This window comes from Equus przewalskii, chromosome 30 (assembly GCF_037783145.1).
Source record: "Equus przewalskii isolate Varuska chromosome 30, EquPr2, whole genome shotgun sequence".
NCBI classification, from domain to species: domain Eukaryota; kingdom Metazoa; phylum Chordata; class Mammalia; order Perissodactyla; family Equidae; genus Equus; species Equus przewalskii.
In genome coordinates this window covers 19895643-19923259 of record NC_091860.1, presented here as the reverse complement: position 1 = coordinate 19923259, position 27617 = coordinate 19895643, and the positions used below count along the sequence as shown (strand labels likewise).

General features: G+C 46.7%; 1 protein-coding gene across 28 annotated transcripts in view; it reads right to left on the bottom strand.

The window, feature by feature from the left end:
- Positions 1–27617, bottom strand: part of FRMD4A (FERM domain containing 4A) — a 586106-nt gene that overhangs the window by 139890 nt on the left and 418599 nt on the right. For all 28 annotated transcript variants that reach the window (XM_070601150.1, XM_070601129.1, XM_070601151.1 and 25 more), the window contains one exon: positions 5317–5411. In XM_070601150.1, coding sequence (XP_070457251.1) covers positions 5317–5411 — 95 coding nt within the window. The remainder of the gene's footprint in view (positions 1–5316; positions 5412–27617) is intronic.

Below are 27617 nucleotides of genomic sequence, written 5' to 3'. Positions count from 1 at the left end.
CACTAAATAGAAGGTACTGTCGTTTGCCCTAACGTCTGGCCGTATCCCCAGGCAGCCTCCGCGGTGGTAATGAACGCTGCAGGCCATGTTTCCAGAAGCCGCTATTACAACCCAGGCACGGAGGTGGTACCATTGATCTCTCTCCTCAGTCTCATGGTGCGGGGCATTTAATGAATGGAAATCCCAAACCTATTTCTAAATCAATTTCTTTCCCAGAGCTGCGTCTTATTGTTGTTTCTTCCACAATCGGAAAATTGCTTTTCTACTATGTTTATTTTTAAATTGTAGATAAGCTGGAGACTGGGGATGCTTATCAACTAGACCCTTTTCAGATGATTCAGCCAATGCCAGTCATGGTTCCAGTCCAGGGACACAAGGACTTAGGGCCCCTGAAGAGCAGGGGGTTCTCCCATTGTCCCAGCATCGGGTCTGCAGACGTATTTCCAGTGTGTCAGGGCACGCTGGACCTTAATTATCTGGATAAATCAGATTCCCCAAACAGTACCAGTCAACGATTCAATTAATTAAAACATAGTATGTTAAAAAAAAAATCTCTTAATTGGTTCTTAGACTAGAATTCTGGCTTCAGGGTGTCTACGAACCCCCTAAAATTTAAGCATAAATTATTTTGCATGTAAACTTTTGCGGTGGCAAGGGAACGCAACTTCTTAACAAATTTCAAAGGAGTCTGTGATTAAGTAAGAGGTTAAGAACTACTCATTTTCTTAATTGGTATGTGAAAATACATTCTAACTGTACTTGGCTCTTAAAATGTGCAATAATGGCTAACCAAGTTTCTGATCTTTCTCCCTAAACTTTCTAAATACTTCTTAAAGGTTTTCATTACAAGGAGACTCATTTACAGCATGGGACACAGAATTCTTAAAATTCACAACAGGAGGTTCAAATTAAAATTTAAATATATGATGATAATCATTCCTTCAACTTGGGGTGTGTTTGACGATTTCTGCCAAATAGTCTAAAAGTTGTTTAGTTATAGTTTTTGACCATGAGATCCTCTGTCAACCATTTTTTTTAAATTTTAAAAATTAAAACTTGAGTGTTACAGGGGTCTGTGTATGTCCAACATCAAACTGTACACGTTAAATATGTGCACTTCTTTGTACATCAATTCCTCCTCAATAAAGCTTTCGTTTTTTTAAAAAAAGAAACCCAAATAGAGGAAACAAAAGTTATGACTGAGAATAGATCAGATAACTAAAAATAAGGCTTCTTGATCTAAATGATACAATCAGAACCATGAGCTCTGGGGGAAAAAAACTACTTGTGTGTTAAAATGGCAATGGAACTATTTCAAAAACAAAATGTAAAAATAACTTTTCTGAAATGATGGATGCCAATGTTTGACCAATGAAAATCTCAGTGACACTACTTGTACCCATGGAAACACTAAATCTGAACTTCTGAGTTGGTTTTTAAACTGTTAAGTTGAGAGTCTGTCTGGAATGGTGAGTCTGTAACTTTGCAGGCCCCTGGGAGGTGTCATGATTGGCCCCCAATATTCAAAGTTTGAGTGACATCAGCTTCTCTTCTTGGATCTGGAGGGAGGGAGCAGAGGAAATTTACTCCAACATTCTCCTCTTTCTAGAACGGGAGTTTTCAAGTTAGAATCAAGTGAGAAGCTTTGAGAACTCTCCATACTCAGGCCACACCCAGACCAATTAAATCCGAATTCGTGGGTAGGTCCCGGGCACTGGTATCTTACAGTGTCCCAGGTGACTCCCACGTGCAGCCAAGGTTGAAAACCACGACTCTAGCAAAACATAATTATTTTAAGATCAAATTTATACCAGGATCTTCCTTTGCTTCAAAATGTTTTCAGGGCTGACAAAATGTCACTGTTTGCACGTGTTATCACAATTCAGATCATTTACAGATGACCATCTGTATCTCTTTTTACTAGGGCAAAGTTATTAAAAATCAAAGGGCAGGGCTGGCCCCATAGCCAAGTGGTTAAGTTCGCGTGCTCTGCTTCGGCAGCCCACGGTTTTGCTGGTTCGGATCCTGGGCGCGGACTTAGCACTGCTCACCAGGCCATGCTGAGGTGGAGTCCCACATGCCAAAACTAGAAGGACCCACAACTAAAATATACAACTATGTACTAGAGGGCTTTGGGGAAAAGAAGGGGAAAAAAAATTTTTTTTAATTAAAAAAATAAAAAAATCAAAGGGGCTAATTGCAACTGAATCCTGGAAGAGAAAAAGACATTCATGGGAAAACTGGTGAAACTTGAATGAAGTCTATAGTTTAGTTCCAATCATAATATACTATAGTACCAATGTTAATTTCTTAGTTTCGACCAATGTAACAGGGTTTGTAAGATATCAGCATCTGGAGAAGCTGGCTGAAGCATATATGGGAACTCTCTGTGCTATCTTTGCGACTCTTCTGTAATCTAATAATTTCCAAATAAAAAGCTAAAAAATGAAATTAAAAAAAGGAGAAGGCAGAGCCAGTATGAATGCTGCAAAACTGTGGATTAGCTGACAATATTAAATATCTTTGGGCATAAAGTCTTGCACTGTGGATTTAGACACTATTAAAGAATACAACTTCTGGTGTGAGAGAAGCTTAGAGAAACTTCCAATTTCCTGTCTACATTCTACTTTATATACATTTTCTCCAGGCCCTTCCAGATCCTACAAAATGTCCTCAACAGCAGTCAATATTGAAAGACTGACTGACAATATATAACCTAAGAGTCATACACGCTCCTATTAGGAATGATAATGCTCTGGTCATATCTCACACGTGCACAGTATTGTGAGGTTTATCAGCATGTTCCAAACGTTAGTCTTGTTTGATTTGCATTAGGAAATAGGCAAATACATAGGATACACCGGGCCGGAACAAAGGATGAACATTCTCTTGCATTTTACTATAAAATACATAGGGAAGCACTTGTAGAAATCACACACACACACTACATGACAGTACACACGCACAATCTGAAAACAAGGTTATTAAAAGATCTAGCGTCTAGCGGTGCCCAGAGTGAGGGCTGGGGGCAGGTAGGATAAGGCTAGTGGTTACTGACATAATCCTTTCCTACCAGGAAAAGGAGAAAAGTTCAGATTACTCAAGAGGCCACCAGCTAACACCTGGTGGCCCCAGGTGTTGTCAGGCGGTGACTGACTAGCCCTGAGTCACTGTCGTCCCCTTTGTTTCTGTCCCCTTGTCCTAGTCCCTTGGTGGCCCCTGTTTCCTTGGGGCCCCTGACATTCGCTGCTTCCCCTCCATGAGTCAGGCCCAACTGCCAGTTCTTTTTCTGGAACTGGCTGCCAGCTGCGGCTCTTTGCTACTGATCCGCTGGCTGCCCGCCATTCCCGCGATTGCTGGAGAAACCCTACCCCCGAGACTCAGGGGAAGGGGATGGTGGTGGTCACACTTTCTCTGGACCGTGCCAGAAGATGGCTCATATCCTCTGCATCACCGTCCCGCCTCCACTGCCCATTCTCCCCACTGAAGGGAGTGGGACGCCGTCCTCCAGCCTGGCCTCACGCACACATACTCATGCACAGGCACGCCTTCCTGCAGCCCAGAGGAGCAGGAGAGCTAAGACCCAGAGCATCTGGCTTCACTCGGTGGGACAAGCAGGCTGTGCTGTGCTTTCCCACCCTGCTTTCTGGGATGTGTGGCTTTCCTGCTCCTGTCTCTCCCGGGAGGAGAATGACTTTCTACCTTCCAGCCGGTTCCTCCTGGACAGTGCCGCTAGGGCAGCGATGTGAAACATTCGGCAGCCGCATTCTTCCTCGTCGGCCTGGGACAACATGTCCATCCTTTGATTCTTTTTTATTCAAGAGGGAAGTCTAACTGGGACCATCTAGAGTCCACAGGATCTTCCAGCAGAGTCAGCTTACTTGAGAAGTGTGAACAATGGGAGGTGATTAATTGAAACCTCTGGTTTCCTTCTAGTTAGTGAAAAATACATGAAGAACAATTTAGGGGGTTTACAGTGATTCTCAGGAGAAAAGGCAGAAAATGCGCATTTGTGAAAGTAGTTGTTTTCAATGTCCCATTGTCTCAAAGTGTTCTTTTCGTGACTCTGCTGGCTCCGTGCCACCACAGCCCTCTGGTTCACAGCGTGCTTACTTGGCCCTACCCACAGGCACAGTGACTCTGCTAGACCAGGGGCATCCTCTCCTGCCTTCCTTTGGGCTCACTTCCCCGCAGGCTGCAGGGCCAGGGGCTGACTTGTTCCTCCAGCTCTCTTGAGGAAGATATGACTCTGCTCCTCCACCTGCTCCCGGATCACAACACTGCCTGAAATGTGCTAACTTACAGGACGACCCTACGTTCCAGTTTGCCCAAGACAATCACAATTTACACCCCCTCTTACTCACAGGGTCACAATTTGGATAACACAGCCCCCGGCCCCCCTGCCCATCTGCTGCTCCCGAGTTAAGTGCAGCCACATCTGATCGTCTCTCCTCCTGACCAACGGGGATGCCTCTTGTCCTCGCTTCTGAGCCCATCGTGCCTCGATGGCACCATCTGATCATTGCGGTATGGCCTCCCCTATACTGTCTTGTCCAGCCACTAACCTAATCCTGATCCATTAGTATTTTAGGAAATCCTCTTGGTAATTCTAAAGATTTGGAGGAGTGCATGTATGTTTGTGTGTTTGTGTGTGTGTGTGTGTGTGTATACATAGAGGAAAGAAAATTATGAAACATGCTACAACAGCTTATTTTTACCCAAGAATCTCTGCAGATATTCACTGTACTCTTCTGCTAACCGTATATTAAGAAGGAAACTGAAATTTTAGTAAAGTACTCCTTATTTGCATTGCAAAACACCACTTCACAGAGCCAGACTGTAGGACCACTGAAAACAATGATGTGAATTTTTGAGTTTTATGTTCTATTTCAGCTTAGACAGTGAAACTGCGCAGACACTTTTCATTTTGAATTTACCATCAAATTCACTTCCCGTTATTGTTATTCCAACACTGGAAGAGAAAGGCTTAATTTCCAGAAGTTTTTATTTAACTTTAATAGAAAACAAACCCATACAAATCTATGTTTTAAAACAATAAACATTTCGGTTCTGAGCACGAACCTGCTTGATTATAAGAACTCGTCTACCTAATAATTTCACAATATTAGCATCACCCTAATTACATCCTTGGGCCGTTCCAGGCATGATCACAAGGCCTTTGAAATTCAGATGATGAACTCGGACTGACCCCGCACCACAAGACCCAAGTGGCTGGCAGCTGACTGCACAGTGGGGACAGTGCGAGCTCAGGGTCTGCACTCTCCTTCACGTTCCGAGGGCTCGTGGGGCACTTACGTCTCATCTGTGAAGGCGATTCCAAAGTATTCCTTTTCCTTCAGGTTGAAGTGAGATGCCACGAGGTCAAGCAGCTCCTTGGCCAAAAGCTTAGGCTGGAGGAAGAACCAAATGGAAAAAACGGTAAGTGATGAGAGGCAACTTTCCCTAAAACATGCAATCTCAGGTTTATTTACGTTTTAAAGAGAATGTCTCAAAGCTCAAGTACATCAATCCAAATGATCTGATTTTTTGATTTTTTTTTTTTTTTTTTTTTTTTTGCTGAGGAAGATTTGCCCTGAGCTAACATCTATTGCCAATCTTCCTCTTTTTGTATGTGAGCCTCTGCCACAGCATGGCCACTGACAGACAAGTGGCATAGGTCTGCACCCAGGAACTGAACCTGGGCCACCAAAGCGGAGTGTACCGAACTTAACCACTAGGCCACTGGGGCTGACCCAATACAAACGATCTTTATAAAACCCAAAGGAGTAGACAATGAGGACGCCTCTGAGCAAAGAGTCAAGTACAGGGCCATCAACACATTGAGACCTTCTGCCCTGTTTCCTCAGTTTGTTCTATCAACAATTAGTACTCGCTCACTGACAGGGCTGAAAAACCCTAGGGTTCTCCTTCCCTACACAGAACATTCTATGCTGAATTGACAGGAAAAAGCCTTATTTAAAAATACATAAATATAGAGAGATACATCTCTCTCTCTCTATTCAACATGTGCTTATATAGTATTTGCTCTGTGCCAGGCCTCATTCTAAGCACTTTACAAACAGTGGCATCTTTAACCCTCATCACAGCCCTATGAGGTGGTCCTATTATTCCTCCCATTGTACAGGGAGGCAATGGGCGCCCCAAGATTAAGCAGGTGTTGGGGCTGAGATCTGAATCCTGGCTCCAGAGACTCTGCCCTCGGCCACTCCACATACTCCCGTAATTTGAAACCTAAACAATAAACGTACCCTCCTGCAAGAAATGTTATAATTAAGGCCACACAGCCTTGGGAATAGGATTTAAGAATAAACTGAAAATTTACCTTCCATTTGCCTTTCCAAAAGAAAAGAATCATCTCTACCTAGGAATGTTTTTATCATAAACGCTTTCCTAAACAGCTCTGCCAATCCACAGGAGTGCACCAGTGCTTCAGGCATGCCATCCCTGTAGATGCTTGCATTGCCAAGACATCATTCACTTTGCTCTGTCACTGCTGAGAGGATGGGAGACTGCGAGGCTCTGAGGTGGGGGACAGGGAATAGGTCGTCTGATAGGGAAATGGGGCTAAAAGGGAAGGGTTATTTCTAAATTAGCTCCCAGGTCAGGTAGATGCAAATGGATTGCCTTTACTCTACAACTGCTCTGTTCCAAGTGTCCTCACTGGATGGCTCCAATCTCAGAAAAAGCAGATTCCAGGAGAGAAAATGTGTGTTGGTGTTTGTGTGCATTTATGCACATTAATACACCCTTTCTGAGTCTATTTCCTCTTCCACTGGTTATTCTGTGCATTTCTTTTAGCAGAGTGGATAAGGCATGTCAGTTAAGAGTCAAACGACAGTTTGGTTTCTTATTTCACTGTTTTGGGTGCTGCCATAGACTGCACGGTGTCCCTCTCAAATTCCCACATTGGAGCCCTAGCCCCGAGTGTGATGGCCTCTGGGAGGTGATGAGGTTTAGATGAGGCCACGAGCGCGGGCCTCCACCATGGGAATAGCATCCTCATAAGAGACACTGGAGAGCTTGCTCGCTCTCTCTCCCCACCACGCGAGGTGGTGAGACACAGTGAGGACACAGCAAGAGGGCTGCCGCCTGCAAGTCAGGAAGACAGCCCTCCCTAGACCCCGACCAGGCTGGCCCGCTCGTCTCTGACTTCTGGCCTCCAGAGCTGTGAGAAAATAAATTTCAGTTAAGTCACCCAGCCTGTGGCATTTTGTTGCAGCTGCCCGAGCAGACTAAAACAAGAGACGCTTACTGAGTGTGTGATATGTGCAGGGCACCAGCCAAGGCTGCAGGAGACACACGCAGCACCTGCCAATAAGGACCTTAGGCTTTTATCAGGGGCAGAGAGTAAAAGCTAGGGTTCCTTTTAAAGAGCCAACTCAGATGGTTTCCCTTTGCTGCCTCACTCCTGGGCTCGCAAGGTGGCGTCCTCCGGGCCGCAAAGGCCATCAATTTTCCAAGGAAAACAGCTGGCAATGACCGGAGCGGGTCTGAATCTAGGGCCAAGCTTCCTCCCCCAGAAGACATAATAAACCAACAGGAGAATCCGTCTTGAGAAATCAACACCATCTAAAATTCTATACTTCCATTCATGCTACAAAGTGGAAAAATGAAAAAGCAATCGCTGTAACCAACAGGGAATTCGAGACTTTATGTAAGACCTTCCTTCCTAAGGAGCAGAAATCTCGCCCAGGGGAATGGCATGGAGGAAACATGGCACATCTCAGGACGGCACTGATAAATTACAAAGTCGAAACCAAGATGAGGGGCTTCTTGAAGCTGCAAACTGTCTTTGCCACGGGCTGCTGCAGGCTCTGCCAGCACCACCTCCACTTCCAGAAGGTACTTGGCTGCCCAGACACAAAGCAATTAACGTAGAGGGTGTCACCGGGTGGAGGGAGGCGGGTGGATTTTCAAAGGGCAACACACCATTATGTCCAAATGACTATCCCTTTCAAAGTAGTCATAGTATTTCTATGATGCCTGCTAGTTCATAAAACATTTTTGTTTGTTTGTTTGAGGAAGATTAGCCCTGAGCTAACATCTGCTGCCAAGCCTTTTTTTTTTTTGCTGCGGAAGACTGGCCCTGAGCTAACATCCATGCCCATCTTCCTCTACTTTATATATGGGACGCCTGCCACAGCATGGCTTGACAAGTGGTGCGTAGGTCCGCACCTGGTATCCAAACTGGCAAACCCCAGGCTGGCGAAGCAGGACGTGCGAACTTAAGTGCTGCGCCACTGGGCCGGCCCCCATAAAACATTTTTGATAATCTTTTGGGTTTGCCTTTGAAGCTTGTGTCACATTTGTAAGAGCATGCTCACTGGTGATGAATCTTGCCCTCAGAATGGATTTGATTTTTTTCAAATGGCGTCACTTGAAGTCAAGTCTAGTGAGTGGGGACGGTGGGGGAGGGGGAGGTGAGCACGCTGGTCAAACGGGCTTCCTAAAACGAGGTGTGACTATAAAGTCATCACTGTGGGTCCTTGGGGGTGATGGTGAGACTTCCATCCCAAACTTGGAAATGACAAAAATAAGACTTCCTTCTCTTTGAGAGTTAAATTTTAAAAGCCAACATCTCAATGGAATTGATCAGAGATGCATAAAACTACCCAGGAAGAGAAAGAATTCCTCTCAGGGCTGGACGAGTTTATCTCTAACAGGATTAAATACAGTAATGGTTGCACAGAATGGGCGGGGGTGAGTGGAAGGTGTGCATGGGGAGGGCGCTGGAGGAGCAGGTTGGGAAAGAGAGGTGAGCTGCAGACGCAAACATGGTCTGAGCCAACAGGCATTGACTATCCAGGCCCCGGGGGTACAACCTTTCACACAGCAGAAACAGAGGTGTGGGGCAACTTTAGCTGATCATATTAAGCATTCAAATTACCTATTTCACTTTCCTTCTTCCAAGTCTGCACCTTCCAAAAACTTACTGAGGCATGGCTATGTCCTAGATACGGTGCTGAGCGCCCTGCCATGTGACCACATTATCACCTACAATAAGAGACCATCATTCCTTTGCCAATGAGGATTCTGAACGTGGAGATGGCAGGCAGGCTGTCGTCAGTCTCACAGCAAAGCCAGAATTTCCAACAAAGTCAAGCTAGCCTCAAAGGCCACGTGCGTAACTCCTCTGCCATCCTGCCTCTGCCAACTGTACTTCCTGGGTGAGAGGTCAAGGATCATGTGCCCTGAGGGCCCCGTCTGGTGAAGATTATATTGCTCACTTGAAACCAGCACGCTGACATTTTATAAATCAGTAATGATTTATACATCAGTACTTTGAACTTGGTTAATGTGAGTCTTCTTCTGAGGATGAAAACTCAGGTCCCTGAGCCTGCAGAACTAAAGAACTGACTTGACACACTGAAAAATTCACCTTGGGGAGGCTGACTTTTGGCCTCTCCATGGTGACATATCCCTTAATTTAGCCTATCCCCACAACCCCTTATATATCGGAATTTCTATAGTAAGAAAACAAATTTTCTTAGTGACTCATAAGTTGAAGGCAACTAAAGGGCTCTCAGCAATAGCAGCATCACTGGAATAAACTTTATCATCTCAAACTATTTCTTTTCAAGGACTGTACCTGTTTGGACACATATCTGGTGAAAAGATTTACAAAGTTAGTCCCGTTACTTTATAGAACAGTTATGACAGATCACATGCATCACTCTCGGTGAAGAAAAGCTGACATTTATTACCCGCAATTTACAAATGGGGAAATAAAGGCACGGAAGGGGGGAGATAAGAGATCCTGTAAGACATTTAGGTGACAACTCCTAAATCTTAAGTCCCTTTGGAAACCACAACTCTTTCTTTTGCTATGACAGTGACTGGCAATGCCCCAGCTGGTGGCTCCTTCATCAGTGGGGTCAAGAGCCACTAGCCGAATGGACGTGGAACACGAGTAAGAAATAAACCTCGCTGCTAAGCCATTGTGACCTTTGGGGTTGTTTGTCATCACAGCATTACCTGGCCTATCCTGATCGATTCAGACACGGGACCTTTAATTCTCTGTACGGTTGGTTTAAAACCATGTAAGGCATCAGCCTTGTAATTTCCTGATCTTGCAAACGAAGACAACACCCCACCTTGAGTGTCAGTGATTAATGAACTGCATTGTTCCGAATGTTTCTTAAACTCGTTTAGAGAAAGCTGCTGGGTCAGCAGAAAGCTTTATGCTAGTCCGCACTTCGAAGGGATATTTACGGGATCCTGCTGATTATAATTTGCCAATTACCTGTGCTGTAAACATTTGTGGAGTTTGCAGGGATTGGGCTGGGCGCGAGGCCAGAGAGGTGGCGGGCAGCCCAACCAAGTTCTGCAGGACAAGCTGGGCAGACGCCTCCGTGCCAATGGAGGGAGGCAAGTCCTGCGTGCCTCAGGTTGGAAACAGACTTTACTGGGTCATTGGTGCCGTCCTGGCCCTATGGGGACACTACATTTAAGACTTTCTCTCAGCCTGTAATTAACTTTGTTCACTCAAAAGCTTCCGTCTTCTCATTTTCTTTTTCTATCTCAGATTCTTTTCAGCTTTTATTCCCCCTTATATCTGTCAAACGGACTCTCTTTATAAAGGTCCCACTCAAAATGCATTGCTTGGTGGAGCTGCTGGTGGTGCTAACAGGACGGCCTTTCCACCAGACAGAGCGGGGAGCCTGGGCGTCGATGCCCTTCTCCGGGGAGGACAGACTAGGTCTTTGTCATTGCTGGTCTGACTTGACCATCCGGATCAGAGTTCCCAAGGGCTCCAGACTGTTCCAGAGGGAACCACACATATACCAGCTCACGCAGGTTTCCAGAAAGGCCCTGTCTACTTCTCAGCCTGCCTTCCGAGGTGAGACAGGATCGGACTGTAATGATCAAATGATCACGGGTGTAGGGCTAAAGTGTTCTTGGTACATCCTCATGATAAAGACCCTTCCAGGTGGTCTCCGTGAGCCATTCAGGCAAAGTCTGGGGAAAGGAATCTGATGACAAGGTGGCACCCTGGGCCTCTCCAATTCTCTGCCCTTACATATCATACCATTACTTTAAACTTAACACGTATACATCCCAGATAGGTGCTCTTGGACAAATCCTCTAACCTCTCTGAGCCTCAGTGTTCTCATCTGTAAAATGATGACCCAGATTGAGGAACTGAACACCTGCCCTCCAATATTATTCTTAGGTTTTTCCTTCCTTAGAAACTGCCCGGCCTTCTCACAAATCTATTCACCCATTATAAAAATCCTTACAACCCTTCTGGATCCCTTACCCCTGATCTCTTAAATCCGTTAACATATCCCATCTTTCTCATATAATCTCGGGCAAGTTACTTAACTGCTCTGTGCCTCAGTTTACCCAGCTGCAAAATGAGGATGATGACTATGCCCCCATCACAGGGCTGTTATGAGGATTCAATGAATTCATGTTGATCTGCATAAAGTGCTGAGACAGTGCCTGGCACACAGGGAGGTTTCTCTGTGTTCATGATTATTCCAGACTCTGATTTCTGCACTCATGAATTATGATGGTAAACTTCTAATTGGTACCAAGTTGTAAATGCCAGCCTGGTATCTAAGACTGTTCTTTGAATTTAGGCCTAGTTTACTTAGCCAACCCAATTCCTACAAAAGTACTCATTTCTGGTCAATCTATTTGTATTGGAGTAAAGAATACACCAGTCTCATTTTTATTTCCAAACCTTTGCCCACACCAACCTCTCTCCTCGTCCTTCTCATTTAAATTTTATTCTGCTCAAAGCCCACTTCTTCCAGGAAGCTCTCCCTGACCATCCCACCTCCAAAAGGTGTCTTTCTCTTCCGTCTTCCTATAGCATTTACCACATGTACCTCATACACTCTGGGCATGTACACCTTTGGGTTGGATCATTTTAATTAAAAAAATTTTTAATTGTGGTAAAATACATATAACATAAAGTTTACCATCTTAACCATTTTTAAGTGTATAGTTCAATACTGTTTAAGCATTTTCTCATCATTGTGCAACCAATCTCCAGAACTTTTTATCTTGCAAAACTGAAACTCTGCCCCTATTAAACAATTCTCCATACCCCCTCGCACCAGCCCCTGGCAACCACCATTCTACTTCCTGTTTTTATGAATTTGACCCCTGTAGGTAGCTCATCTAAGTGTAATTATGCCGTATTCATCCTTTGGTGACTGACTTATTTCACTTAGCATAATGTCCTTGAGCTTTATTCGTGTTGTAGCATGTGTCTTAATTCCTTTCCTTTTTAAGGCTGAATAATATTCCATTATATGGATAGACCTTATTTTGTTTATCCATTCATCCATCACTGGACACTTGGCTTGCTTCCCTTTTTTGGCTATTATGAACAATGCTACTAAGAACACCGTGAATTTTGTGTGACATGATTCATTACACCCTGTGGTGGGCTGAACGGTGGCCTCCGGTATGCCCACATCCTAATCCCAAAATCCTGTAAATACCACCTTATGTTACAAAAGATGCAGTTAAGATTGTTGAGAGGAGGAGATTATCCCGGATTACCCAGGTGAGCCCTAAAGGCAATCCCATGGACCCTCATAGGAGAGAGACAGAGGGAGTAACGACACAGACACAGAGAAGGCCATGTGAAGACAGGGGCAGAGACTGGAGTGACGAAGCTACGTGTCAAGGAACGCTGGCAGCCATCAGAAGCTAGGAGAGGCAAGGAACGGATTTTCCCCTCGAGCCTGCAGAGAAAGCACGGCTCTGCTGACAGCCTGCTTTTGACTTCTGCCTCCCAGAACTGTGAGAATGCACAGTTGTTATTTTAAGCCACCACGTTTGCAGTGACTTGTTACGGCAGCCACAGGAAACTCATACACAGCCTCAGACGGAAACCCCAAAGATCTCGCACCCCACACAGTACCTGGCATACAGTCCCTAATTGTAGGAAACTCAGTATGTCTTCATTGAGACATGAGTAACTTGGGATCCCCGTTGAAAGCCCTGTATTAGTATTTCCATTCTCTCTTTTTAGTACCAGAGGCGCAGATGAGGAAGCCACACACAGAAGATTGTGCAGCCTTTGTCTCTGAGCTGACCCTGGGTCAGTCAATGCACACTGAGCTTTAACTCAGTGCATTCTCCCCTCAAGCCCTCTCCTGTCATCTACCATTCCCTTGGGCATCTCCCACATGCTAAATCAAAGGAATTGTCACTTCTGAATTAATTGCATTAAGAAAATAAAACCATCAAATGGCTCCCATCTGTGCTTCGCAAGGCACCCATGGCCCAGAGCCTGACCCCGTCTCCTCCTCCTCCTCAAGGCAGTTCTGGACAATTCGCTTCTCACTACAGCACACACAATGACCACTGGGCCGCCAGGGGACCGCTCCACAGCTGGGCCCCGCCCGCCTACCCTGAGGGCACTGTCCAGGGCCCCATGAAAGGGTGTCGCTCTGCCCTGTAGGAGTGGCCACAGCTGGGCTGGGAGATGGCAGAAAGTCGGAGCCGGGAGTGGAGAGAAAGCATGATCAGTCTGCCCTTTCTTTCCAACTTTTCTGAAAACCTAGAGGGAGAGAGGGTGTGAGGCTGGGCGGCTCTGAATAAATGATGTCTGAGCAGGGGCCTCTTTGAAGCCCTGCCTGTAATTGTGTTTCCCGGAGCAGCTGGGAGCTGGTCTCCCGCCCTCCCCCTCCGCCTCCCCCTCCCCCTGGGGGCCGGTAATAAGCAGGCAGGCGCTCATTGGCTGCTCCTTATTCCTGGGGAGGGGGTGTCGGGGATGGAGAGAAAGCATGAGGTCACTCTGAAGTCACCCTCTGATGATCCGGCTGATTAGCTGGGGAGGCTGGCTTCCTTCCTGCCCTCTCTGAGCAGCCCCCGGGTTCAGAGGCAGGAGGCAAACAGGCTACTTCCTTTATGCTGGTGGACAAGAAGAACAACAGGGTCTGCGCTCCCTCTTCTGGCTCCCAGGCACCCCAGATAGGTAGCAGGCGGGGGGGGGGGGGGGGGGGGATCCTAAAGCTACATCGGTCCTGCCAGAGGGAGCATTTCTCTGTCTTGGAGGTCTCCATCCAGCCTGCACCCCAACCCATTAGTGGACATGAGACCAATGCTTTACCACCAGCTTACAGGTGACCGGCAGCAGAACATCTCAGCAAAGCTGGCTGCAGACGGCCAGTGCAAACAGTTTCTGTTTACTGGATGCGGCCTCTGTCCCAGCGCTGCACCAGGTGCTTTCCATGAGCTGACGGAGTCCATCCTCACCAGAAGCCCAGGAGGTAGATGCCAGGATGACCCCCATTTGATAGGGGAGGGAGCCAAGGCACACAGAGAGGAGTAACTTCTCAAAGGCACATGGCTAGTGACTGGCAGATCTCAACCCCCTAATAAGATGGGCGTGGGTCACCTAGGAACGCTGGATTATATAAAGAGCACAAGACCAGTTTCCGACCCACTGAAATGACAGGGAAGGAAACCAAGGCTCAGGGGTCCAGGAGCCTGTCCAAGGGCAAGAGAGGTCATCTTAGTTGCCAGCATAGGTGGGGCCAGGACCGAAGTGCCTCCCGCAGTCCTTGGGCCTTCTCCTATTCCACTTAAGTGGGGACAGGGCAGATCATTTCAAAAAAGGCTGCAATGCTCTGAAGCAGGAAGGAAAGAAAACCGAAGGGCATAAATGACAAGGGGGTCCCAGCAGGTAAAAAGCTACCACCGGCACACGCTATGCCAAGGTCCAGGTTTCCGCCCCTCCCACCCCCCATGATCTTCTGCAGGCCTCCCCAGGCCAGGTTCTGGGCTGCACGCTTCATTGACATCATCTCATTTAATCTTCACAGCAACCCTGCAAGGTTGTACTGATGAGGACACTGGGGCTTAGAAACATTAGTGTGCCCAAGGTCACAAGCCCCCAAGGGCACAGGGCAAATGAGGGCTCAAGGCTGGGACTGACTCCAAAGCTTTGGGTTTAAACACTGGGTACGGATCCAGCAAGCAACAAGCAGCCCAGTCACGAAGGGTTTGAAGCTGCTCTTTCTAAATGCAATAGAATTTTGCCGACAGGAAATTCCCGGAGGGCAAGCATCCCATTTTAGCAATATTGCAGCCCGACGCCCTAGCACAGTGCCTGACACACAGTCAGTGCCTAATAAACGTTTCTCATCGGTAGAACGGGATAGAATAAGGGGTCATGTATGTGATTGTTACAGCAGCTTAACAGGGAAGCAGACCACGCAGAGGACGACACCTACACGCTCTCTCAAGGCTGGTGTGCTGCTGGGCAGAGACGGTGGTGCTGCAGGGAGCTAGAAGGAACTGAGGCCATATGTTCAGACACGAGAGTCGCCGGCTTTCAGTCGGATCATGTACCTGCAGGCAGCCAGGAAGGAGGCCGTGATACATACTCTGGCAATGTCACTTGTGTACTTGGGAAAGGATGCGTCATGTCGCGTCCATCTTCCTAACCCCTATGTCAAGCACCTCTTCCTCCCACCACCAGCTATGGCCAATTGGCTCCTTTATCGCTTCCCTCCACCTCCCCGTTTCTCTCTCCTTCCAGCAGACTCTGCCATTTAACCCAGGGATCAGGCTCCTGGAGAAACAACCTTTTTCATTTCCCAGTTGTTCCCTGCCCTTATACTATTCTTATATACTATTCTTTATATACATAAAGAATAAATATATAATTTATTCCCTTGTTCTCTTCCTCTCACTTCCACATAGTTTCTTCTCCATTTAGCTCGGCATTGGGCGAAGTCGGGGGCGCTGTCAATCTGGGAAGCTGAGCCTTTCTCATCCATGCATTTGAATGATTCCCCAATGAGAAGGCCTTGACAGGCATACATAATTACTGCTCCTCCAGAAATGCAAAGTGCTTTTGCCAGGCGGCTGGGGAGCCTGCTTTATTCAGGATCTGGCCCCTTCGGGACTCTGGGCGGCGGGCAGGTGTTCATCAGGGAGCACCTGCTGATGAACACAGCAGCCCCCAGACTCCAGCCTGCTCAGGGCAATGTCACAAGGACTGCTCGTCCAGGGCGGCTTCCCTTGGCAGCTTCTCTGCATTAATGAAATGATAACTGTTTCGGTGAGGCGAAAACACAAAAAGACATGCGGTACTCAGCTTGCCTCTGCTAGACAGGGCTGTCAGGGCTGCAGCCCCCATTCAGAGATATTTCAAGCAAACGTGGGGATTCTAAGGCTCTTGGGATTCAAGCTTCATCTTCCATGGTCGTCATGTCTACCACTTCCACTTCCGTTTTTTTTTTTCCTTTAAAAAGAAGCCTGCTCTTCCTACTCTGTTAGGACCCCATCTTGTCTGACAGTGAGTAATAAATTACTATGTTGGATGTTAACCGCCCATAAATTCATTGGGAGTTGAAGTGAGTTCTCCAGGATCAGACTGGCAGACTAGTTACCCTTCCAGTGGGCCAAATGGTACCAGGACCAGTTCAAACTTGAGGTCTTCATGACATTGCACACTGAATTGTTCCCTTTGCCTGATGCTCAGGGAAGAGTGGCGAAGGGTGTCATCCAAGAGCACAGGAAATCGGAGCTTTGAAATAGGCTCTGCGTGGTACATATGGCGGCCATGAAGCTTTCAGCAAGGTTCAACATTCCAGTTGTCAATTCTGTGCTCAGCAGAAGCTCAGAACCCTTAACAGTTTCATTAGTAAAGGGATCATAGGGCAATAGGGCAGAGATGAGGAGGAAGGCTGGGGCCATTTTGGGGGACCGGTAAGTAGGTTGCCATCTTTCCAATGTAATGTACAGAAGGGGTGGTACCTGCTGGTTTTTGCCTAGGGCATGGCTGGCATTCAAAGAATGTGGCTTCATCTCCAACGTATAGGAAAGAGAAAGCTTGCCTTCCAGAGTGGTGGTGGGAACAATGGGGAGTTTGGAGGGGGTTAAAAAAGAAAAAAATATATCTATATTCTGTGATTGATCTGAAAATGCAAGTGCCCCTTTCATGAAATCTGGGCAGTAGATTTGCAGTCAGACCACAAGGCTTAGGAACCTAATTCTATTCCATGCGTGAACTGATGAGCATTTACTTTGGCTCTGAAACGCCGGGACGACGATATTTACCTCACAGGGTTGCTGTGAGGATTCAATAGATGATCATTCATAAAGTACCTGGTGCATGAAAGATGCTCAATAAAAGCAGGTTCCCCCTTTCTCCTTCAATCAGTAACTGAATCCCCGTAAAAATTGCTTATCCCCTCATCGCTTTGACAAGGACCTACTCTGATCAGAATCTAAATCCTCTTTAGAGGGAACTGTGACATGCTTCATCTCAGGAACCATGAATAAATCATCAGCACGCAGTAAGGAGAAGAGAAAGCAGACGACTTCCCTGGGCAGTGAACTTGTGGGTAAGACTTGCCAGAAATAGCACACCTTCTCCACCCCATGTCTGCTCAGGAATACTGGCCTCCATTCACTAGAGTAACTTACCTTCTCACATCTGTCTCCCTGCCTCCTGCTTCTTTAGGGTTAAAATGACATTTATTGGCTAGAAGGGAAGGAAGTCTCTCTCCCGCTCCAGTGATATGCCCCGAGACACACGCTGGCTTTCCAATGTTTGTCAGCATTTTAATTTGGAAGTTCCCCAAGTCTCCTCCCCGTGGAGACTTTCCCCATTGCTCTTGCAAATTGCTGGCAGGTACACGCTGGTGAGAGGCAGTGCGCTCTGCCGATGATGTCATTCTCCATATAATTAAAAAGGCACTCTCGCTGGGGCGAGAGAGTCGTGAAAATTGCACAGGTATTGGTGTCCCAGGAGGCGAAGGAAGGATGATCAACTTTTGGCTGAAAAAGATTTATTCTCAAAGAGCAGGTTCACGAAAGGCAGACGAGCAACAAGGCAAAAAGCTCTGCAGCCCCTCAGTAGTGCTGTGTTAATGAAGTGGATGAGAACAGCTGATGTGCCGCAGGGTCCAAAGAGAAATGGCGCGCCTGTAATGCCTCGTTCTTGGATCAAAAATATAATTGTATGGTTTACCGGCACCGCCCTCCCCCACTTCCAGAAGGTTTTAAATGGTATAAAACAGGCAGATGAAGAACAGAAATAAGACAGAGTCCATTGAAGACAATCAGGAACACTAGATAAAATAATCCTGCACTGGCAGTTTACTAGGGTACACGGGCTGCGTCAGCAGACCAGAGAAGCAGGCTGTCTTCACACACACAGCCAACTTGCCTGAAGTACACCCGAGAAGGAATTTATCATATGGTTCCACACGTAAGGGACAGTGGATGACACGTCTTCAACACAGTTTCTGGGGACAACAGAAATGTAGCTCAGGTGAAATGCAGCCCCGAGGAAGCCCAGGACACAGGCTCTCTCTGTACCATTCCCACCGCGTGGAGCAGATTTACAGCCATCTCCTGAAACCCAATGGGATCTTCCGGGAGAAGCCTTATGTTGGATTTATTTACCTAAGTGAATTTGGCCAGAAATTTTGGAGGCAATATTTCATTAGGTTTTTAACACATGTTAATGTCAGCCATGAGGCAGCTTGGCATGGAGATTCTGTCTTGATTCTGAAGCCAAGCCCTGTAAGAAATATGAAGTCAGTCTCAATTCAGGCAAAGCGAAGCAGCCTCCCGCAGACTGATAAGGCAAGAGGAAGGGATCACGTCCAGAAAGTCATGCTCAGAGAATCACATTCAGAAAGGCAAAAGCACATGAATTGAGCCAAGTGCTCTTGGATCTGAGCGAGATGGACCCGAGGCACTGGTACAGAGGCATGGAAGGGGCTGGATCTGCATTTCCTCTTGGACAAGTCTGCAAGCAGACACCAAGCAGACAGGCAGGGGGAGGCCAGAAGGCCAGGAGAGTGGGTGGGAGCGTGGGAGGGAGAAGGGGGTCCCTCTGCTCTTTACTGCTGGGCTCTCCCACTGCTGATCTGCTCCCAGGGTCTCCATGCCGCCTCCTCTTTCTCTACTGCCCAAACTACCTCTTATTCAAGACCCTGCGTGGTACCCTCTGCAGAGGGAGCTGCCTTGATCTCACACACCTCTCTCCTGTTTCTACTCAGCCCACCTGTCGGCTCAATGGCTGGGCTCCACACTCACAGAGGTCTATCAGCTTCTCCTGATGCACTGGTCCACGACATTTTCATCTTTGTTCATAGTCTATCTCTCTTCAAGAACGACCGCACCTTGGGAGCAGGAACAGTGTGGTACGTATGTTTGTCTCCACAGACCCTGGCCCAAGTGATCAATGTTAAATGACTGCACAGATGGATACATAATGAATGAATGAATAAATGAATGGTAAGGTAGAGACGGGATTTGTGCAACAGAAGACTTCGTATTGATAAAAACTAGTGCTCCCCTGAGCCCTATGCCCAGGTCAAGCTCTTCTCAATCTTCACATGCATCTTGGGTGAGCTCATCTCTTCTCCTGGGTCTAACTCCCACCAAACTCAAGCGCCTCCCAGAGCCAGTGAAGACTCCTTTCTCAGCAGGCGTCAGAGAGGCATCTTCAACTGCTGGGATCTCTACTTGTTCATTAAGATTCTTCTAGAGAAGGGCCCAGCTTAGGGCCAACACCTTCTCTTGCGTGTATTATCCTGCTAGCCCCAGCCACCTTTAATAAGCAGAGTTGAGGAAGTGTCAGGGGAGGTCTGCCAATGGGAATGAAGGAAAGCCAGGACAAAGGTGAGCATCCCAGTCGTTGCTTTTGTCACCTGCCTGTCTCCTCACATCAAAATCGTTTCATTAAAATAACTCAGGGCCAGGCAGGGCCATCTGCACTGTTTAACTGGAAGATTTCCATGAGATGACTCGAAGGCAGCGAGGGAGACCCTCTGACCCCTCTTGTTGCTGGTGTTGGTGCCTAGCAATGACTCATCTCCCTCTTGCCCTCGCCCACCGTCTCTCTTAAGGCCTTCCATTTTCCTTTCCAGAGTAGAGTCAATACACTTTACATTGATAATAGTGTGTCAGGCTAAGAGAGAAATCATCACAGGCTGTGACCCCATGGCAGCAAGTGTCACTGGTTGCTAGGCAGGGTGTCCTCCAGGCAGGGAGCTGTCACTCCTGGCTCCCCTTTCCTTCATTTGCAGGAGGAAGGGTCAGACTATGGCCCAGGTCACAGGCACAAAAGAGGTTTTGTTGTCTGTGCTACTGCTTTTCAAAGCCTCTCTGAAAGACGCCTATCAGAGAAGCTAAGGATTCAAGATGGCACCAGCGTTAGAATGAGAAGGTGAAAAAATAATGAAAAGATGACGTGCCTTCCTCCCCGAGCTTCTCCAAAGTCATGGTGTAGGAGAAGGAGCCCTGGGCCCAGATCAGAGATCTGGGTTCTTATCCTGACTCCGCTGGACACAGAGTTCCATGGTTCTCAGAGCAGAGGGGTTGGGATATGCAGTCGACTACCACCTGCTTCATTTCGCCGATTCCCACGCCCTGCAGAACCAGCCTGAGGCTCCACATGAACACCACCCTGGCCCTGCCACCTAACACTTTGTAAAAGGCTGAGAGGAAAGTCCGACCCTGTAAGTTCATGTTCAGGGTCATATAGAGTGTGAGAGAGAGAGAGTGTGTGTGTGTGTGTGTGTGTATGTGCATGCATGCATATGTGTGCTCAGTATCACAACTTTTGATTTTTAAAAATTACTCCAGACCCATGCCTTTCTACATGACACTTCTTGGTTGGGCGAAGAGACAGAGAGAGAAAGTGGGATCCTCACTTCCACAGTCTCCACTGGTTTCTTAGTCCAAATACAACTTCTCTGATCCCCTAGGAGAGCTCTCCTGGATGACATTGACCTCACAGGCTGCCATCTGGAGACCTGGGCATCGAATCGCAGCCCTAAGAACCCAGAATCATTGTTAATAAACAGGAAGGCTTCGGAGTCAGAGACCTGGATTGGATCATGGCTCAAGGGATCATGGCCACACAGCTGATTTCTCAGAGCTTCAGCCTCTTTTCTATAAAATGGGTATAATATCACCGACATTACGAACGCCAAGAAGATGACCTAAGATAGTATGTGAAAAATGTAATTCAGTTCTTGACACACAGTGATGACTTAAGGCTTGTTAATTCCTTCCACACTTTCTCCCTGCACTTCCTCTCCACACCCCAACCTCTATCTACATCCTCATCTCGTGAGGACTTTGTTGGGTAGGAGTTCCCCCACTGACATCTCTGGGGAACATCCTGGCATTCACTGGAGGAGAGGCTGAGTTCCTCTGGGATGGTCCTCATGTCTGGGTGGACTCATACCTCTAAGACAATTCATCAAGTCCAATAACTCCAGACGTTTTTAGTTGAGCCAGAGAAAAATCTCCTCTTGGCACATCATCTTCAAGACTTTCACTTCCTTAGTCAGAGTGTAGAGGGAAAAATAAAGCAGAGCAAAAGCAAAACCACAACCCTGCCCTGATTTACATTCTAATGCATGTGAGGTGGGCTTTGGTGATGAATTAGACCAGGAGAACTAACCTCCCTATTCGGGCCCTGGAGAGTGAACCCAGAAGCTCTGTTCCTTGCATGCACTCACTGCTCTCTTGTAGCATCTCTTCGAAGATGCATCTCGCTGTCTTTTTAAGCTACTTGATGGAATTGTCTTCCTGGGAACCAACAGCAATAATGAAGTCAAGGACTGTCCACCGTACTCTCAAAATTTGTTCCTCCAGACAGACCCTGGTGCTTTGTTCGGGATCAAAGGTTCTAGAACGGGAAGCAGGAAGTCTGGGCAGAAATGTCACCTGGGATGTTGTTCTAAATTAGTGATTCCCAGCCTTGGCTGCGCAGGAGGGTCATGTGGGAAGTTTAAGAAGCCACAGCCGCCTGAGCCCCACCCTGGAGAGTCTGACTTAATTGGTCTTGGAGGGGTGCAGGAATCAGTTGATTTTAATGTGCAGCTGGGACTAAGATTCTGCTCTAAAGGAAGCAGCGCTGCATTGGGGGACGTTACCACAATTCTGACACCTTTCAGTTTACAGACTGCCTTCACACGTATGTTGCCCCTGGATACAGTGCAGTGCTTATGAAGCATCTACTACGTGCTGGGCAGTGTGCTAGGAGCCGGGTATGAGATAGGAGCCCACAGTGAACCAGCCACAACCACAGATACTTACAATGCACTTGCCCCATGCCACGCGGTTAAGAGCCCCGATTTGGGAGCCACGCCCTGGCTGTGTGGTCTCAGCACGTTAAATGAACCTCTCAATGCAACCACAGTATCTACTCCTCCACGTGTTGTGAGGATTAAAAGCCTTATGACAAGGAAAGCCTTAGAGCAGTGTCCGGCATCTATAAGGTCGTTAGAAGTGTTCAGTAATGTACACGTTATTGCAGCTAATCTTCTCAACAACCCCGCGAGGCTGGTACTATTGTTATTGTTCATCCTATACCTATTACGTGGTACTGCTGGGCTTCAGACCCAGGCGGTTTGACTCCAGATCCTGAGCATTTAACCAAAGGCCACAACTTCCCACTTCAGGTGCTGCTTTGGGGGAAGAAAGAAACAAAAACCGAAAAAATAACCAACCAAATGTAATACAATGTGTGAGGGTTATAATAGAAGCAGGGCCTGGCATGACACAATAACCCTTGGCGGGATGAATGATAAGACATCTGAAGGTGTGTGGGACCCACAGAGGATGGCCCTATAATGGAAGGTAACAGACCCTTGAGCCCCGTCACAAAGTTGGGATTTGATTCTATAGGTTTAGGGGGCCGACACGATCAAATGTGACCATGATAATTATGAGAACTCAAGAAAAATACAAATACTCCCCGTTTATGTCTGGAGAGATGGAGGCACCAAGGCTGGTCAGATGACCCCAGATCACAGAGCTAACAAGGGGTAGAGTCTGAATTCAAACCTGGGCAGACCAGCTGCTGAGTCGTCTTTAACACAGTGCAATACCACTTCCTGTCAGTGGGCAATGTTTAAAACATCTCTACTTCCATTCCAAAGAGAACTTGTAATTTAATGCTTTTTAGGGTACCCTAAATGTCCTAGCATTCTGTCTGGGCAACCAGTAGGATGGGTGGTAGCCCACGGCCAAAGTCAAGAGTAGAACATTCTAGAGGGCACCACCCTTAGCAGGACTCACCAGGAATCTTCTGTGCTTTCTGGAGGGAGCATGAGTTGGGCGGAGGAGGCAGAGGAGGGAGCAGCCTCTGACCATGGCTTCGCGGACCTCCCCCTTTCTGGAAGCTCCTCCTGCCACTCTCTTTTCCTGGGAATTGCTTCAGCTGCAGGAGTGGCAGTGTCCTCATCTGGAGTCCCCAACTTTCTGCAGGGAGCCTCTCGGGGCAGTGGGCTAACTCTGCCCTCTTTCATGGGGCAGGTCTAGAGGAAAGATGGTCCGGACTCTAACCATGGGGGCTCAGAGCCTCTGAAGAACTATCATCTCTTCCCAGGTATCAAGTGGGTCAGAGAATGTTAAGCTGGGTTACTCTTTAAGCCTACAGTGGTCCCGCTCATCCACGGGGGATATATTCCAAGGCCCCCAGTAGATGCCTGAAACTGTGGATAGTACTGAACGCTGTATATACTACGTTTTGTCCTCTATATACATACTTATGATAAAGCTTAATTTATAAATGAGACACAGTAAGAGATTAACAATAATAATAAAATAGAACAATTATAACAATAAACTCCAATAAAAGTGATGTGAATGTGGTTTCTCTCTCTCAAAATACTTTGCTGTATTGCACTCACCCTCTTGTGATGATGTGAGATGATGCCAAGCCTATGTGATGAGACGAAGTGAGATGAATGGCACAGGCACTGTGACATAGCATCAGGCTACTACTGACCTTCTGAGGATATGTCAGAAGGAAGATTATCTCCTTCTGGGCCACAGTTGACTGCGGGTAACTGAAACCACGGAAAGCGAAACTGTGGCTAAGGGAGAACTGCTGTATTTGTGCTTATGAAAGTGCACGTTACAGGCCGTATTAAGTGCTTCTTTCTTTCTTTCCCCTAAAGAGGCTATGCTGTGAAATTCCACAAGGAGAGAATTCACGTAGACATTAAGAATTCCCTCACCATGAAGGGTGTCACTACCAAAACACTTTCCAAGAAAACTGCGAGGTACCAAGGACGTTTTTAAAAATTGTGGTAAAACGGGGCTGGCCCCGTGGCCGAGTGGTTAAGTTCGTGCGCTCCGCTGCAGGCGGCCCAGTGTTTCGTTGGTTCGAATCCTGGGCGCGGACATGACACTGCTCATCAAACCACGCTGAGGTGGCGTCCCACATACCACAACTAGAAGGACCCACAACGAAGAATATACAACTATGTACCAGGGGGGCTTTGGGGAGAAAAAGGAAAAAATAAAATCTTTAAAAAAAAAAAAAAATTGTGGTAAAACATATATAACACAAAATTTCCCATCTTAACCATTTCTAAGTGTCTACTCCATAGTGTTGAGTACATGCACACTGTTGGGCAACCAATCACCAGAGCTCTTTGCATTTTGCAAAACTGAAACTCTGCACCCATTAAACAAGGGATCAAGTATATTTTGAAGGAAAGTTAAATCAGGGCTATTTTCAAAATTGAGTTGGCAGGGCCTAAAAGGAGGGAAGGAGATGAAGCACACAAACTTACAGGTCTTTTTCAATACCATTCATTCAGAATTCCACTATTTATTCCATTTCTATTGGCTGATCCTTCGTTCCAATGTTTCACGCATGCGAGATATCAAAAATATAAGAAATAAAGATACTCAATAAATATGAAAGTCCAGCTGTGCTGAAAACACACTCATTCCCCAAGAATCTGAGCTGAGGAGTATCCTCCTCGTTTGTAGCCACCAGCTCTTTAGGAACAAAGGCTTCACACATTTTATGCTGTTTAAACTGAATCTGAAAACTATGAAACTGTTTTGATTCTCTTTTGAAAGCACAGTCCTGAAAGGAGAACCTCAGTGATCTGAGACCCAGTTCATGTCCTGCTGGCCTGAATTGGGGCGTTCGTGTCACACACGTGTCACTCCAAGCAGCAAGTCCCGATCGTCCTGCATACTAGACACTATTTTTCAATTTTAATGGACCCAGGACTGTGCAAAAGGTCTGACTCCCAATTATCTTTGCCTGTTTCTTTCAGAATAAATCACAGCCCCGATGTTGAACAGAAGGCTGTAGGAACAGCCAAACTTAGACTCTTCATGGAGTGATGCTCCATGACATGCAACAGAAAGACACATGGCATCATGGCATGGTGGTAATGGAAACAGGAGAGAGACAGAATTTGGATTAGGTTTGTTTACAAAGCCATGGACCGCTCACGTACTGCACTCAAACCATGAAGAAAGGCGTCCACGCTCTTCAGCCTGGGGCATGACCTTTTGTACTTGGATTTCAAACGATTGCCTCTGTAGGAGAGTCAGAGGCATAAATAAGACGGGTATGTTTGAAACAAAACTTTTATAACTCACCATTTTAAAAGTAACAGAACCCTGGTAATCTTTACTTATTTTGTTTTTTTGGTCTATACACCTGGCATGACAACGGGGAGCTTTCTCAGGGGCTGAAGGCCCAAGGGTGAACCAGTTTCCAAACAGCAGGACAAAGAGAGGAAAGGTGGAAGGTCCATGGGACAACGTGGTAAACGCGGCGGGTCAAATTCCTACGTTGACATTTGCCCTGGCGTCCACCCCAATACCCACCCCACCCCTCGCCGCCTGTGTCCTCCTTCAGCCATTATCTTAGGTTCGGTTCCTGTTGAAATGCCCCGTTCCTAGGACTCTTCCTGCCCTGTCTTCCTGTCTTAGTGGCAATGAAGAAGTGAAACCTTCCGCACTTGCTGAGTGTGCCCTAGAATCCAACCTACGAGAACAATGGTTCATGTCTACACTCACAGACCCTGCAAGCTTTCCTAGGCCAGGACAGTGCCCCGTGTTGCACTCATAACCCAGAATACCCCAGCTGAGAATCTCGGGGTAAAGCCATGGAGAAGTAAAAAATCACTTCTTTTCCTTCACAGAACCCCTAAAATTTCCTAATGTGGTTTCCAGAGACCCTAAAAGCACCTCGTGACAAAGTGCTGGCCCAGCCATCCACAGACTGCGTTGTGCGCTCTTGGGACCAACAGCTTCACCAAGAAGGGATACTGAGTGCCTGGGGGTCTCCAGGGGACTCAGGGGACCCACGCTTGTTGGCTGTGACTGCAGAACTAGCTAGACTTTTTGATGGCTGCACAGAGGTATACACACATCAGAGTGATCAAATTGTACACTTCAAATATGTACAGTTTGGTGTACATCAATTATGCCTCAATAAAGCTGTTAAAGATACTTAGAAACTTTTTTTTAACAGAAAGATGGCAATGATTCAAATAGTAAAAAGCATCCACCGTGGAACGTACATACAAGTAAGTCGCTCCCCAGCTCCAATCCCGAGGCCCCTGGTTTCTAGGGAGTTTTCAGACGGATGCTCTGGTCACACAAAGAAGCAGGCTCTGGGAGCTTACAAGTCAAGCCCAAAGTGGACACACACCAGGAGGAACTTCTCTTCTCTGAGCATGCGTAAGCTGGTTTGAAAAATACCAAGTATGGACGTAGGAGAGCCAGTTCTCTTAAGAAACCAGTCTCTGGACACAAATGAGTTTAGTCTTCCCTAAAATATAACTGTGCCTGCAGACATGAGCTCAGTCCCCCGGCCTCTTCTCCAGGAGGAAGCGTAATGGGGAGGAGTCAAACCCCTTACCCACAAACCCCTTTGAGCTCCTCCAAGTATTAATTTTTGAATAGTCAAAGGGTAACAGAATTTAAAAGCCTGGATATGAGAAAGAAAACTTGTGAAGAGACTGACTTCTTCCCCGAGGGCGTATGGAAGACTAAATGGATGGGCCTGAAATTTCTGGTCCAGAGAACAGTCTGAAAGGTTATAAAGAACATCAGTAGCAAAAGGAACGGGATCCACAGGAGGTGAGCAGGGAACAGAGACAGGCCCATGTTAACGTATGACATACTTCCATGAAGGCTATTAAGGGGGTGGTTCGAATGAGTTTGAGAGAGAGCCAAATGGCTTCCAAAGCCGGCAGGGTTAATGTTTCTCCTCTTGACTACATAGACCTCACTCTTGAAATTCTTCTCTGTTCAGTTTTTTCCTTAGTCTCACTTTGGCAAAAGGACTCCCAGACAATCAGATAATTCCCCGTGATGGCCCCGTGCACAGAGCACCCATCACCACAGCCTCATCTGTCTAAGACCAAAGAGTCAGGCTCTCAAAGGAGGGCCCAAGATGGAGGTTGTTAGAATGGACTAGAAAGAAGTATACTTTCTTTTCCTTTTCACAATGTCCTCATTTGGGGGATAAAGCTCAGTGGTAGAACATTTGACTGCAAAATGGACTCATTCAGCACAGCAGCAAACGTGATACTGAAGAGCAGGGCTCCCATGTCAGACAAACTCGGCTTTGACCCCAGTTCCTTCACTCCTGGACCCGTGCGACCTTCAGCAATTTATTTAACTCTTTGTGACTCAGTTTCCCCAACAGTAGAATGGAGATAAGAACAGTTTCTCCCAGAGTTGTCATAAGAATCAGTAAAAACATATAAGTGTATTCAGTAAATATTCATAATTTGTATATATTGTTATATACTTTTTATATATATAGTTATATATACTCTTTATATATTGCTATTGTTTTCATTCATTGATTCAAC